Source organism: Gossypium hirsutum, chromosome A10, assembly GCF_007990345.1.
Source record: "Gossypium hirsutum isolate 1008001.06 chromosome A10, Gossypium_hirsutum_v2.1, whole genome shotgun sequence".
Taxonomy (NCBI): domain Eukaryota; kingdom Viridiplantae; phylum Streptophyta; class Magnoliopsida; order Malvales; family Malvaceae; genus Gossypium; species Gossypium hirsutum.
Window position 1 is genome coordinate 38,156,362 of NC_053433.1, and position 16,237 is coordinate 38,172,598.

Consider the following 16,237-nt stretch of genomic DNA (forward strand, 5'->3'; position numbering starts at 1 on the left):
GATTGTGTTTCATGCTAAACTTAGATGAATAATGGTAGTTGCTCACATCTTGATATCTATGAGTTCCTTTCTTGGTTCTACCATAGACCCCCAAAGTATATGTTTATTGGGTGTTGTTGGAGGTTTATGATAGAAGCTAATGAGTGAGAGTTTGATAGGCACCATGAGGTTAAACTTCATGAGATTGTAAGCTTGTAAGTTGGATGATGAAATTCATGCTTTGTGAAGGTAAAAGGAGTAGAAGGAGCATTCGGCCATGAAGAAAAAAAAGAGAGCAAAGGGGGAAATTTATGATGAATTAAGTGTTAAATGGAATGAAAATGATATTATATGGGGGTATGTATATTCGGCCATATGAGTAAATATATAGATGATGTTAAATTTGATTATGTATAATGGGCATTAAGATGTGGAACATAAGAAATGTAGTATATGTGGATTTACATGATGTTATAGTTGACATTGTGCATATACACATGCATTCGGCCATCTAATTGAGTATGAAGGTGGTGTTAAATCTAATTGTGATGCCCATTCCGAAGTATATATATACATATATATATACATAAGTATGCCATTCGTGATGTTACCTTTAATTATGTGTGTAATCGACTAAATGGGTAATTAGTGTGGATGGTTGCCGAATATACAAACATACATATGCATGTGTAATTGAATTATGAATGTTTAGCAAGATGGTTAAACTAGTTGATTTATTGATCAAGCTCAAGGAGTTAAAGGAGGAGAATTGAGCAAAGGCAAAGAAAAGATCATCGAGTAGCCGAGTTGGAACCATCTTACCCAACACGAGGTAAGTCATTAAGCATGTAGTTGGTATTATTTCAAATGGTCATAATGTTTATGTATTGATGCTGAATGGAATGAATAAATATACATATATATATGCATGTACGTATGTGATGATGAAATTGTTGAATGAAAAGAAAAGAGGTAAGATGTACTGAGTTGTTGATCTCGGCACTAAACGTGCGGATATAACCATTTATGACCATGAGATTGGCGCTAAGTGCGCGGGATTAAATTGTACAGCACTAAGTGTGCGATTTGACTATGTTGCACTAAGTGTGCGAAATGAATATGATGCACTAAGTGTGCGAATTGACCATGCGGCACTAAGTGTGCGAGTTTGACTATGTAGCACTAAGTGTGCGATTTGATTACGTAGCACTAAGTGTGCGAGTTGATTATATAGCACTGAGTGTGCGGACTCAATATGCATTCGTGAAACATTATGGACACTACGTGTGCGACACTATTGAGTCGATCGCGGACAGCGGATCGGGTAAGTGTCTTGAGTACATGGCTAATAGGTGCTATGCTTATACTTGGTGTTGAGCTCGGTAAGTTTGAACCTATGTGACAAATATACTTGAAGTCACGTACATAAAATTTATCGTAGGATGGGTGAAAGGCCGTTTAGTCGTTTGATTGTAACGAAAATAAATTGATTTATGAAAATGCTTCAATGTCCTATTGATGAGTATATGGAATGTGAATGCATGAATTGATATGAAATTGAATCGATAGGTTGGAGGAACTATGGTATGGTTCGGTATGGATGGAGTAAATTGTCTCGTTCCATTTTGTTTCCTCTTGTGATAATGTTATTGATGGATGGTAGTGCATTGCTTATGACTTACTGAGTTATAAACTCACTCGGTGTTTCCTTGTCACCCATTATAGGTTGCTTGGACTCATCTATTTTTGCGGGGTCAGGCCGTCATCGAAGTCATCACACCGGATAGCAAGTTTGGTACTTTCTCCTTAGTTGGCTTAGAAGAACATTTTGGCATGTATAAGCTATTACGTTGTGTTTGAACTTTGGCATGTAAACTTTAAGCCATGCGAAAATGGCACGAATGTTCGATTGAGTTGGATCAAGGGTAGGCATGAAATGGACCTAGTTACTTTCGTAACAGATGCTGGCAGCAGCAGTGTCATGAGATTGAAAAATCACTAAAAATAGTAGGAGTGGAATTAATTGATGAATAAATTATGTAATCGAAGCTCGATGAGTCTGTTTTCTTGAGGAAGTAACGAAAAGATCATATGGGCAGAATATTAAGAGATAATCAGATTTTTGTGGGACAGGGCCAGAACGGTTTCTGGATTCCCTGCTCCGACTTTGGAAATTCATTATAAATTAACCAGAGATAATTAGGGGTCGTACCATATATGTAAAGATTCCTCTCTGAGTCTAGTTTTCATAGAAACAAACGGAATTAGTATTGAAGCCTCGTGCAGGGAGATATCCAAGTCGTAATGGGCAAAGGTCAGTGTAGTCGACCCCTGCAACTTGGGAGACTTTGACTAATAAACTGTACTAATTGGCCCGACCAAAAATTCTAGAAAAAAAATACATAGATGGGCACATGAGTCTAGTTTCTGGGAAAAATTACGAAACTGATTTCCGAGTTACAAAACTCAAGATATGATTTTTAAAACGACTAGTACACAGATTGGGCAGTGTCTGGAAAATAAATTTTATAAGGGGTTAAAGTCAGTTAACACCTCGTGTTCGACTCCGGTGTCGGTTTCGGGTTCGGGGTGTTACATGAAGTTCCATTCGACCCTATCATATGCTTTACTCATGTCAAGTTTAACTGCCATAAATCCTTTCTTCCCTAATCTCTTGTGTTTCAGCAAATGCAATATTTCGTAGGCTAATAAAATATTATCTGATACTAAATGGCCTGACATAAAGGCATTTTGTTGCGCACCATCAATACATTTCTCAATAACTCCTCTAAGCCTATTTGCGATTACCTTGGCCAAAATTTTGTAAAGTACATTACATAGACTAATTGGTCGAAACTGTGTCATATTAGAAGGATTGGAAACTTTTGGAATAAGCACTATATTAGTAGAATTAATTGAACTAACCTCTATGTCCCTATTTAGAAGTTGTAAACAAAAGAAGGTGACTTCCTCTCCAATAATATGCCAGCATTTTTGATAAAAAAGGCTTAGGAATCCATCTTCCCCTGGTGCCTTTGTGGGTCCCTGTCAAACACTGTTTCTTGAATTTCCTCCTTTATGTATGTTGCTGTAAGCTTTTGATTATCTTCCTCACAGACACACCGATCAATTCCTGTCATCAAATGGTCATAGTTTCCCCTTTCCCCTACTGAAAACAACTTTAGAAAAAAAGATCGTGCAGCACCCTCGATTTCCTGCGAGGCCTCCATTTCTCTCTCATCTTCATTTTGTAGCCTATGGATAAAATTCGTCCTTCGTCGCTGTGTCGCTTGACTATGAAAAAATGTTGTATTTTTATCCCCAAATTTCAGCCAATTTAATTTGGCCCTCTGCTCCCAGTAACGTTTATCTTTCTCAATCTCAAAATTTAACTAAATTTTTGTATCAATCAACTCAGCTAAATTTTTATCATCTCTTTCATCTTCAGCCAGCTCAGCTAATTTTTCCATTAGGACCTATTTTTTTTTCCTATTTACTTGAATCTTCCCAGCCCACCGTTTCAACCTTATCTTTAAGTTTTCCAGCTTTTGTAACAGATTCCTTGAAGTTTTCTCCCATAGAAACTTAACTTCATTAATGAAAGAATCCTCCAAAGCCCACCAAGCTTCGAATTTGAAAGTGCTGTTCCTCAACCATTATTCACTCATTCTTGTATTAATTAAAAGAGGGCAATGGTTTGAAATAGAGTGCACCAGATGTTGAACTTTCACCTCCGGAAACAAAGTGATCCATTCTACATTAGCAACACCTCTACCCAATCTTTCTTGAATATTCGTCTCCGGTAAATTACCTCTCTCCCAAGTGAAACAATTTCCAGAAAATCTCACATCATTCAGTTGACATTCTTCCAAAGTTCTTCGAAATAGTTCCATCATTCTTTCATCTCTACACAATCCTCCTTTTTTCTCAAAATCATACATAATTTCATTAAAGTCTCCACAAACCAACCAAGGGATATCCATATTAGAAAACAATCTTTTCAAAACAGCCTATGAATCGTTCCCATCTTGTGCGTAAGGTGATCCATAAAAAACTGTAAATCTCCAATTGATTCCTGATTCATTGTCTCCAATTACCACATCAATATGCCTTTTAGAAAAATTATGAAGTGTAATATTCACATCAGTCCTCCAAGCTAAACACAACCCTCCTTGCGTACCATCTGAATCTATTTCAATACCATTCACAAAACCAAAAGTTCTACGAACTTACAAAGCTTTGTCTCCATAAAGAAGACTATTTGGGGATTATGTAGCTTCAGAAAATACCGAAGTCTACAAATCGTTCGTGGGCTTCCCAACCCGCGAACATTCCAACTTATAATTTTCATTGCACCCGATCAACTTCCTTTGTGGCAACCGCCAATGATAAAAGATTGAAATCAACTGTTCTTTTACTCCTTGCCATTGCATTTTCACTTTCCTCCTTTCCTGTTGAAATTATTTTTAATTTTGAAATTTATATTTAAAATTTATTTGGGTGAGAGGTGAGATTGACTCCTATGATATTAAAAATAATAGTCGCATTTAAATTAGTTATTGTAATTATCATATTGGATACAATAATGAAATTAATCAAAAATGAGAGAGGTGTTTGGATTCAATTATAAATATACAGCGAGGTGAATTCCTGGAACAAGAAGAAAAAACATTTGTAAATAATAAAGTTTTTGAAATTATTTAAAATTTGTAAAGTTACTCGCTTATATTTAATAAATGAAAATTTATTAAAAATAATCATATAATAAATATCATTTTATTAGGTTATCTTGTAAAATTAATTTTTTGTATTTATTTTAAATATTTATGAATTAAAAAATTATTTGATGAAATGAGATAATAAAAAAGAAGTTTAAATTTATAAGAAGTACGGATGATTTTGTTTACTTATCTTTTTAAGGATAAAAAATACATCGGAGGGAAAATAGTCAGAGGAAAAAGAGGGTTTGATGCGTTTGAAATCTCAAATTCACTTCCTTAGGTGTTTTCTAAGATCAAACCAATTAGAGATAATTGGCGATCCACCAAAGGGAACATTAGAGTTAATAATTGGAGGGATTAAACCGGTAATAATGTGAATTTTTCTTTTAACAGAATAGTTACAAGGAGCGGCACCAAGGGGGCCTGCTTGCCCTGGTCCCTTTTGATAATTTTTTTTAGTTTTAGATGCTCTTAAATATGTAAATTTATAAGTTAATCTATAGTAAAATTACATTTTGACAGTCAATAATGATGAAATTATGATTTAATTCATATAAAAACTATATGGATAAATTAATATAATGATAAAATTGTACTTTAGTCTCACAAAAAATTATAATTTAATTTTGACTCTAAAATAATTTTACTTAATTATAAGTATAATTATAAATTCAATTACAAATAATACACATTCAAATAGTTAACTATTGTAAGGATTAATTATTAAAAAGTACAATTGAATTTATAGCTGAAACACATTCAAATTTAAACTTGAATAGCTTTGGAAAAGACTCCCACATTATAAAACTTAAACTAGAATAAAATCTGGACAGAGATTAAATTGCTGATAATAAGAGGACTTGATTTAATTAATTTCTTATATAGGGATTAAATCGCATTTTCAATAAAGTAAGGGGACAAGAAATGAAGCCCACCTCATGCATATTATTTACGCAGTTAAAATTTAAAATATTCTTTAACAAGAACAAATTCCCAGCGTCCCCAAAGCCAGGTTTTCATGTTCGATTTCGATCCAAACTCCAAAGCCATCCACCTTTCTTAAAAAACAGGGCAGCTCTCTTATTAAACATCAGAAAGAATAGAAGAAGACCTTTAAGTTCATGTGAAAATGGGGAAATTTTGAAGTGTTTGGAAAAGAAAAAAAAAACAGTTATCTTTGTTGCTAGATCTTTGAAAAGCGGGGGTCGTTGGGTGGGAGTAGTTGAGTGTGATGGTAAGAAATGGTGCACGTGGTGCCGGCGGACCCTCAGGCGGTAGTAGCGGTGAAGAAGAAGGCGCAGTCTTCTCGAAGTTGGGTCCTTCTTGATAGCACGGGGGAGACTACCGTGCTTGACGTCGACAAATATGCTATCATGCATCGAGTAAACATTCATGCCCGAGATTTACGCATACTCGACCCTCTCTTGTCTTATCCTTCCACCATTCTCGGTCGTGATGGAGCTATTGTCTTAAATTTAGAGGTTCCATTTTGTAAACTCTTTCTTAAAAAAAAAGATTTTAAAGAACTTTTTTAATCTTTTTTTGCTTATTTTGTTTTTGTGGTTTTGGATTTGCAGCATATCAAGGCAATTATTACTTCTGAGGAGGTTAGTGGGTTTTTCTCCGTTTTCCCAATTCAGTCGATTTTTTCTTTTAAAAGAAATAAGAAATAAAAAATTTTAATTTCGGAGTTCTTCATGATATTTGGGATTTGGGAGATGAAGCTGAAGTTGCTTATGAGTAACGTGGTTTGATTGATTGCATTTGTTTGAGTTCTAGCTTTTGACTAAACATTTTTCTTGTTTGTTTTTGTAGATAATGTTAGATCTTGAATTTGTCTGTTTCATTTCTTGGATTCTATAGACTAGTGCCTGTTATTGGATTTAGTTCTTTAATCGGGGGAGTGGAGTTTGCCAATTTGGTTCTATAGTGAAAGGATTAGGAGCTGAAGTGGATATTAGAGATAAACAAAAGTAGTTCTGCCTTTTTTCTTGGATATAAACTTGCTTGGAACAATTTTCTGGGGTTCATAATATTTAGTGCTTTATAGGGAAATTAAAGTTGAAGAAGGACGAACTTTCATAATAATGCTTTATATGAACCCGAACAAACATCAATTATGGTTTATGAAACTCTATTTGAGTTCTTAAATTTGGAGTACTATGCCTTTTGGATGATATAATCTACTTGCCTGGCCAATTTGTACTGCTTTGGGTCTTCGTTGATCGAGTTTCCTGTTCAGTTTAGCTCATAAACTCAATGAAAATAAATCATATTGTACTTGAAATAGGTTTTGCTTCGAGATCCATCTGATGAAAATGTTGTCCCTGTTGTTGAAGAACTTAAGAGACGTTTGCCTCCAGTGAATGCCATTCAGCAAGGTCAGGACTACACTGGTGGACAAAATGATGTTGAGGGTGACGAAGATGGTATGTCTTCTTGTACATCAATAAGCTAGGTTGATTAACCGCGGAAACTCATTTGGCATATTAAGCAATTTCATCCTTAATATAATGTTTTGATTTTAGTTACTTTTTTGACATCTAAACCATCTGCTCCATGCCATGCAGAGTCTCCGTTTGAATTCCGAGCACTGGAGGTTGCTTTGGAATCTATTTGTAGTTTTCTAGCAGCACGTACACTAGAACTAGAGACTGCAGCTTATCCTGCTTTAGACGAGCTTACCTCCCAGGTAATTGTTATTTCACATTCACCTTTATAATTTTACATATCTTGAATATTTTTGTTGTCTGCCTGCCTTTCCTTTGGGCCGTGTTCATGCTGTATTACAATTTGTGAAATACACTGTATGCAGATTAGTAGTCGTAATTTGGATAGAGTTCGTAAATTGAAGAGTGCAATGACCAGATTGACTGCTCGGGTACAAAAGGTAATAATGGGTACTTCATTCGTGTTGATATGTGTATATGAAACTTTTGTTATTTTATCATATGCAGTATTGTCTATATGGTAACTACAGGTATATCTAGTAATGCATTCTTTAGATTTTCACCTTCTAGAAACGCTTGATTTTCTTTTTAGAAAGAAAAATGTTTGATTACAATGGCTGGCCAAGCCAAATTTTTGTAGGCTGAAATCCTAAATGAACCCAAAAGAAATAGAAGTCCTAAGTTTTGATGTCGTTCTGCCAATGAGACTGAAGATTCCTCCAACTTAACCTTAAATGACATCAATGAACCAATAAATTTATTGTAATGATGTATTGCAGCCAATGAATTATTCTTAGGAGTCATCTTTATACATAGAACATAGAGCATGTGAAGAAACACTATTGTCCATTTCTTGGATCCACTCTTTTACTCATGTCATTATTCCTGAAAGTCATCAGCTCTATCATCCGAATAGACCATTACTTGCTTGCATATTACAGACAGACATTCCTAGATTGTAATGGAGGCTGAAAGTGGAAAAAATTTTGTTTCATTAGTTACATTAAGTGACAAGGAACACTGTTGTGATCATTGATTTTTGTAGGTAAGGGATGAACTTGAACAACTACTGGATGATGATGATGATATGGCTGACCTTTATTTGTCGAGAAAGTTGGCTGGAACTTCACCTGTTAGTGGGTCAGGTGCTGCAAATTGGTATCTTGCCTCTCCTACCATAGGATCAAAGATTTCTAGAGCAAGTAGAGCAAGTATAGCAACAGCTCGTGGAGATGAGAATGATGTCGAGGAGCTTGAAATGTTGTTGGAGGTTACACCAATGATTTACTTCTCATGTTACAGGATTTGTCTACCCAAAAGTCTAAGTTGGTAATAATCCATTTTGCAGGCCTACTTTATGCAAATTGATGGAACATTGAACAAATTAACAACGGTACTCTTTCCCTTGTACCCTTTTTTTCTTCTTATAGTTAGCTTGTTCTCCAGTATTAAGAAATAAATGAATTGGTTTTGACTTTTGTCTGTTATTTTCTGAAATCTATATTCTAAAGTTTTAGCTGTTTAATTTGAAATTATGCAGCTGCGTGAATATATTGATGATACAGAGGATTACATCAATATTCAGGTTTGTGTCATCATAAGCCTGAAAAACACAAAATTTCAATTGAATCTGTTGCGCTGTGTACCATGATTTTCTTTCTTTTTGCAGCTTGACAACCACCGAAACCAGCTAATCCAGGTCTGTCAAAGTTCTTTCTATAACATATTCGAGTGATGATAATTTTTCACTTAGAGGTCTAAGTAACTATGACAATGTAACAATTGAAACTGATACTAAAATTTTGCAGTTAGAGCTCTTTCTAAGTTCAGGAACTGTGTGTTTATCCATCTATTCTTTAGTGGCTGCAATATTTGGGATGAACATTCCATATACGTGGGATACTAACCATGGATACATGTTTAAATGGGTGAGCAAAGTGTTTCATCTGTTAAAAGAATTATATATCAATTTTTGACCGACTTTTTGACTTTGTGTCCCCGGTGATTGATCGTTCATTCGATCTCATGTTTGTGTGATAGGTGGTCATTGTCTCTGGGATATTTTGTGCAACTCTGTTCATACTCATCATGTCCTATGCTCGGCTGAAGGGTTTGGTTGGATCTTGAGACTCTCACAATACTACATTTAATGATGTTCTTGCAGGAAAGCTTCCTGGCCATTCTCTGCATGTGAACTACTGTAAGTCAATCAATGAAGAAGATTTTTACTGAACAATCAAGACAAAAAATTAATAATATAAAGAGAAATTTGTAATCTATCACTTTTTTTTTTAAAATTATTGATAAATACAGAGCATGGAATTGGAAAACTATTCAAGAGAAAGGAAATAATACCACATATATAGTTCTATGCATTATTTTTCTTTTGAAGTTCTTCGTATTTCACTTAATTATGTGCATTTAGTCGGTTCAATTTATGCGGATTTTAGATATCCATAATTGAATAAATTAACCAACCAAAAACTAAACTGAACCGTTCGACTTTATTGCCAAAATTGAAATAATTAAACCAATTTTTTTTCGGTTCGTTTCGATTAGTTTATTCGAGTTTGAATGTCTTTTATGCTTTTTAAGATTTATTTATTTATATAACAAGATTTATTATTATACAAATGTTCATTGAATTATAAAATTATTAGATTTATCATCATACAATTTGATAAAAAAAATAAATGTTAAATTGAATGTTTTGGAATACTCATAAGTTTCACTGTTTCCAAATCCTCCAACAAACAATGTCAAACAAAGAGGACCAATCTACATCCTGAAAATTAACCTCAAAAGTATTTTGCAAGTAAAATAATATGGTGTAAAATATTTAACATTATTAAAATGTATTTGTTATTTAAAAATTAGAAAATTAAAAAAATCAAATAGTGTTACATTGATGAAAATAGTAATAAGTCGAACTTTTATTATGATTTTTAGCTATTAATTGAATGGATATAATTAAATATTGAATGATAACATCTATTTTATAGTGTAAATTTAGTTTAATATAAAAGAATGATAATGCATACGTAAATCAATGATATTAAGGTGCACGCCAAACCGTAGCCAAAATGGTCAAAATCGCTTCACAGCGACGTGCGCTTTACTAAGCAGAAAAGGAAAAGTTAATTTTCACCCATTAACTCTTTAGTTTTTCTTTTTAAGTCTTAATCTCTCGTAACCTTTTTTCGGCGACGGATACGGGTTAGGGGTGTTACATTGATAGATTGACGAAATCAGCTCATTTTATTTTGGTACGACCTGATTACTCGCTTGATAAGTTAGCTGAGTTATATATTTCCGATATTGTGAGATTACATGGTGTGCCATTATCTATTGTGTCAGACAGAGATTCGAGATTCACATCACGATTCTAGAAGAAATTGCAAGATGCTTTGGGTACAAAATTGCATTTCAATACTGTTTTCCGCCCTCAAACGGATGGTCAATCCAAGCAGATTATTCAGATTCTCGAAGATATGTTGAGATGTTGCATTCTTGAGTTTGAAGGTACGTGGGAATAGTATTTTCCTTTGATTGAATTCGCCTACAATAATAGTTTTCAATCGAGCATTAAAATGGCATCATACGAAGCCTTATATGGTCGTAAATGTCGTACACTTTTGTATTGGACTGAGCTCAGTGAGGATAAGATACACGGGGTTGATTTGATAAAAGAGACTGAACAGAAAGTAAAAGTGATCCGAGATAGTTTGAAAGCAGCTTCTGATCGTTAGAAATCTTATGCAGATTTGAAAAGAAAAGATATTAAATTTGAGATCGGCGACAAAGTGTTTTTGAAAGTATCCCCATGGAAGAAAGTACTCTGATTTGGAAGAAAAGGCAATTGAGTCCGAGATTCATCGGGTCGTATGAGATTATCGAGCGTATCGGACCGGTTGCATATAGATTGTTGTTGCCACCAGAGCTAGAATAGATTCATAATGTATTTCACGTATCGATGCTTTGACGATATAGATCCAATCCATCACATGTGATTTCTCCTTCTGAGATTGAGATTCAATCTGTTATAACTTATGAAGAAAAACTGATACGCATTTTAAAGAATTGATAAATAAGAAAATTTTGTTAGTTAAAGTAATGTGGCATCGGCATGGTGTTGAAGAGGCTACCTAGGAGCCCGAAGATGCTATGAGGCAACAATATCCGAATCTGTTTAACAGTAAAATTTTCGGGGATGAAAATCCCTAAGGGAGGAGAATTGTAACAGTCTGGTTTAGACCCTAGTCGGAACATCAATTTTGGGACCACAAATCCGAGTCAAAAAATATTTAAATATTATATTCTGTGCTTATTATATGTGAATTAGTATGTGTGAAAATTTCGTACAAAAATTTGATCATTTGTGTGTTCAATATGTTAAAAGGACCTAATCCCATAAAATGTAAAAGTTGTATGCTATTTGTTAAAAGTGTTGAAATGACATGGCTTATTAATTGAGAGGCCTTATGCTGTTATTAAACCATTGGTTTTGATAATGGACATAAATGGCCTTAATGTATATGATTTTATAATGTTTATAATAAGGTTAAAATGGTAAAATGTATATTTAAGTTATATTAATTAAACAAAACATGAAAATAGGCCATTATATGTTTGTATATGCCAAAATTGAAGAACAAAAGAAGAAGAAAAAAATAAGTTAGGGTTTCGGCTATACTTTTGCTTGATTGAGGTATGTGTTTTGATCCGTTTTTGATAATTTCTATGTTTTTGTGATTGTTGCTTAATGTTATCCAAAGCCCATGTTTGAATTTTGGAAATTGTTGATGATTTTGAGTTGAGCTATTGATAATAATGTGAGCTTTACGAAGTTTGATGGTAGTAAATGGAAGATATGAGTTAGATTATTAAGTTTTGTCTTTGAATTTTTGATGAAATTGGGTAATTTGGGCTAAATTGTGAAAATGACATTTTGAGGGACTTAAATGTGAAATAAATGAAATATATGGACTTGTATGAACTGCAAAAAATTCGGCTAAGCATGTGTAAAAGGAAATTATGTGTATTTTGTGATTTTGTGAAATAGGGACTAAATAGTCAAAATATGAAAATATGAGGGTTAATTTGCAAAATGCTCTAAATATGTGTTTTTGGATTGATTTGAATGATTTGGTGAATAGAATATTTAAATTTAAATTTATATAGTTCAAGAAACAAAGAAAACAAAATTAGATCGGGGGAAAACGAAAGTGGTTGAATAGTCGCTCATTTCTGTTCATTTCCATACGAGGTAAGTTGATATACAAATAAATGTATTTTGAATTGAATTATTATTGATTATATGATAGTGAACATTGATGAATGGTTATATGAGTTGAGTATGAGACATCTGAAAAAGTATCGACAAAGTATCAACGCCCGAAAAGCCTCGTATGAACCTTAAGAATAGTTAGGATACATATGTCATGACATAGGATCTGATATGTATTTTCGTGTAAGACCACATCTGGGACGTTGGCATCGAATTATAGTTTACATGTAAGACCACATCTGGGACGTTGACATTGTACTTGATTTCGTGTAAGACCCTGTCTAGGACACTGGCATCAATATTTGATTACATGTAAGAACACGTCTAGGACGTTGGCATTGTACTTGATTTCGTGTAAAACTGTGTCTGGGATAGTGGCATCGATATTTGATTACATGTAAGACCACGTCTGGCACGTTGGCATTGTACAAGCTTTCTGAGTTATCTGAGTATCCTTATGATTCCAAATAGTTCAACGGGCATTCCGAGAAAGGAATGAATATATGAAATGTGTATCCGATTCAGGTATGTTTGAAACGTATATCGTATTTAATGTTGAAAGGTAAGTATATGTACCTTAGTGAACAAGTGATGATATGTGACAAATGTATGAGAAAATATGTTATATGTGCTAAAGAATTTGGAATATGTGAAATGTATATGAACATTGAGGTTTGTGATAGTATTTGGCTATGAAATATATGCAAATTGATGATGCTTATATGAATTTGATGATAAGTTTATTTGTATATGGCTTACTAAGCTTTTGAAAGCTTACTTTGTATGTGTTTGCATTTTTTTTATAGATATCGTAGCTATCGAGAGCTCGGGGATCGTCGAGGATTGTCACCACACTATCAAACCTTAATTTGGTACCTTTTGAAAATGTATATATTAAAGTATGACATGTATAGGCTAGAAGTATTTTGATTATGTTTTGAGATGTATAAATTTAGCCATGTGATATGGCTTGGTTTAGTTGATCTTATGTTTGATTTTGGTATATGATATGTGATGTGCTTATGGATGACCAAATGAAATGGTCAATTTTGGTAAGTTTTGATATATGTTTATTTGAAAACATGGTAAGTTTGGTTGTGAGATTGTATGATGTAAATTTGAAGTATTGAAACATATGCTTTGATTGGTATAAATGGTGTATGTTTTGATTGTGAAATGGTTGGAATTTGATGTACAATTTGCGCCTATTTGATGATTGTATGGAGGAACCTTAATGGGTGGCAAGTTGGCCTTGTAAATGGCCTTGTAAATGACATGGGCGTGTGTCTCAGCCGTGTTGCTCGAGGGCCATTTCGAAATGAGCCTGCGTAGACCATACGGACGCACACACAGGCGTGGGCTAGGCCGTGTGGCCAAGTCAGTTTTGACCACGGGTTAGACACACGGGCGTATGACTGGTCGTGTGACCCAAGTCAAAAGCCTCCCTAATTTTCACACGGCCTGGCACATGGACATGTCTTATGGCTGTATGGACAAGTCAGTATGTATGCCCTGATTTGACACGGTCTAGACACACGGGTGTGTCTAAAGCCGTGTAAGGCACATGGCCTGTTCACACGGGCGTGTGACCTGTACAACTTTGAAAAAATGTTTAAATTTCAAAAAATCTTTTATGAGCTCGATTTAGTACCGACCCCTTTCTAATGCTTGTTTAAGGTCTCGACGACATATATAAGGGACATTATGATCATGTTTGATTATGATGATGGATAATTTATGTGAATTGTTCGTAAAATATTCTGTTTCGTCCAGTAATGCCTTTGATTTGATGTTATTACCCTTTGATGAGTTTGATATTATTCTGGGTTTAGATTGGTTAACTTTGCATGATACTGTTGTGAATTGCAAACAGAAAACTATTGATTTGAGATGTAAGAATGATGAAATAGTCCGAATTGAATCTAGTGATTTAAATGGGTTATCAGCTGTGATTTCGTCAATGAAAGCTCTGAGTATTGTGAGAAAAGGTTGTGAAGCTTACTTTGCTTATGTGATCGATTCAAATGTTAGAAAAGAAAGTTGAATCAGTGCCTGTTGTTTGTGAATTCCTTGAAGTGTTTCCTAAAGAACTTCTGGGATTACCTCTGATCCAAGAAGTTGAATTTGGCATTGAGTTAGTACCGAGAACTACTCCGATTTTAATAGCTCCGTATAGAATGGCTCTGATCGAGTTAAAAGAATTAATGTCTCAATTGCAATTGTTGATCGATAGAGGGTTTGTGAGACCAAGTTTCTCAACTTGGGTCTTACTGTGTTTGTGAAAAAGAAAGATGGTACGGTGAGAATGTGCATAGGTTATCATCAGTTGAACAAAGTGACTATCAAGAACAAGTATCCTCTGCCTCGAATTGATAATTTGTTTGATCAGTTGAAAGGAGCCACTGTGTTTTCGAAGATAGATTTGAGATCGGATTATTATCAGTTGCGAGTAAAAGATCAGACACTCCGAAAGGTACATTTAGAACGAGGTACAACCACTATGAGTTTTTAGTTATGCCTTTCGGATTAACTAATGCACCTGCTATCTTTATGGATTTGATGAATAGAATTTTTAGATCGTATTTAGATCGATTTGTTGTCATATTCATTGATGACATATTGATTTATTCATGTGATGAAACTGAGCATGCTGAACATCTGAGAATAGTGTTACAAACTTTGCGAGATAAGCAACTATATAAGAAGTTTAGCAAATGTGAATTTTGGTTACGAGAAGTCGGTTTTCTGGGCCATATTGTATTAGCAGCAGGTATTCGAGTTGATCCGATCAAAATTTCGACTATTCTAGATTGGAAGCCTCCGAGAAATGTTTCTGAAGTTCGCAGTTTTCTGGGGCTTGCTAGTTATTATCGAAGATTAGTAAAAGGCTTTTCTATAATTGCAACTCTGTTAACGAAACTGCTTCAGAAAGATGTGAAGTTTGAATGGTCCAAAAAGTGTCAGAAAAGCTTTGATCAGTTGAAAGCCCTATTGACTAAAGCTCCAGTGTTAGTACAATCCGAATCGGGTAAAGAATTTGTTATTTATAGTGATGCTTAGTTGAATGGTTTAGGATGTGTTTTGATACAGGAATGCAAAGTCATTGCTTATGCTTCGAGACAGTTAAAGTCGCACGAAAAGAACTATCTGACGCATGACCTTGAGTTAGCTGCGATCATATTTACTTTGAAGATTTGGCGCCACTATCTGTTCGGTGAGAAATGTCATGTATATTTTGATCATAAGAGTTTGAAATATCTGTTGACTCGGAAAGATTTGAATCTGCGACATAGAAGATGGTTAGAATTGCTAAAAGACTATGAGCTTGTTATTGACTATCATTTGGGAAAGACAAATGTTGTTGCTGATGCTTTGAGTTGAAAATCATTATTCGCATTGCGTGCGATGAATGCTCATTTGGTTCTGTCTGATGATGGTTCGATTTTAGCTGAATTAAAAGCAAGACCATTATTTATTCAACAGATTATCGAATCTCAGAAGGTTGATAATGAGATTTTAACGAAACGAGCTCAGTGTGATTTAGATTCTGATTCAGAATTTAGAGTTGATAAAGATGATTGTCTGAGATTCCGAGACAGAATTTGTGTTTCGAGAAATCCAGAGTTAATTCAGATGATTTTGAATGAAGCTCACAACAATAGTTTATCTGTTCATCCGGGTAGTACAAAAATGTATAATGACTTGAAACAACTTTATTGGTGGCATGGCATGAAACGAGATATCTCTAAATTTGTTACGAAATGCTTAACCTGTCAGCAAGTTAAAGCTGAACATCAAGT

The 16,237-nt window shown here is 34.4% G+C and overlaps 1 protein-coding gene across 1 annotated transcript; it reads left to right on the top strand.

Annotated features, from left to right (window-relative positions):
• Positions 1 to 5,611: 5,611 nt before the first annotated feature.
• LOC107897129 (magnesium transporter MRS2-2) lies at positions 5,612 to 9,525 on the top strand. Its single transcript, XM_016822475.2, has 11 exons — positions 5,612 to 6,181; positions 6,278 to 6,307; positions 6,991 to 7,129; positions 7,271 to 7,392; positions 7,516 to 7,590; positions 8,196 to 8,420; positions 8,499 to 8,543; positions 8,691 to 8,735; positions 8,820 to 8,849; positions 8,959 to 9,078; positions 9,191 to 9,525. Exons 1-11 carry the CDS (start codon positions 5,942 to 5,944, stop codon positions 9,275 to 9,277), a joined length of 1,158 nt encoding a protein of 385 aa, XP_016677964.1. The 5' UTR covers positions 5,612 to 5,941; the 3' UTR covers positions 9,278 to 9,525.
• The last annotated feature ends 6,712 nt before the right edge of the window (positions 9,526 to 16,237 follow it).

Excerpts from the sequence above, each read along its gene's own strand:
- LOC107897129 (XM_016822475.2), top strand. The coding sequence starts at position 5,942 with ATGGTGCACGTGGTGCCGGCGGACCCTCAGGCGGTAGTAGCGGTGAAG. Across the intron at positions 6,182-6,277 it reads CTATTGTCTTAAATTTAGAG|CATATCAAGGCAATTATTAC; the intron begins GTTCCATTTTGT and ends TTGGATTTGCAG. Across the intron at positions 8,736-8,819 it reads AGGATTACATCAATATTCAG|CTTGACAACCACCGAAACCA; the intron begins GTTTGTGTCATC and ends TTCTTTTTGCAG.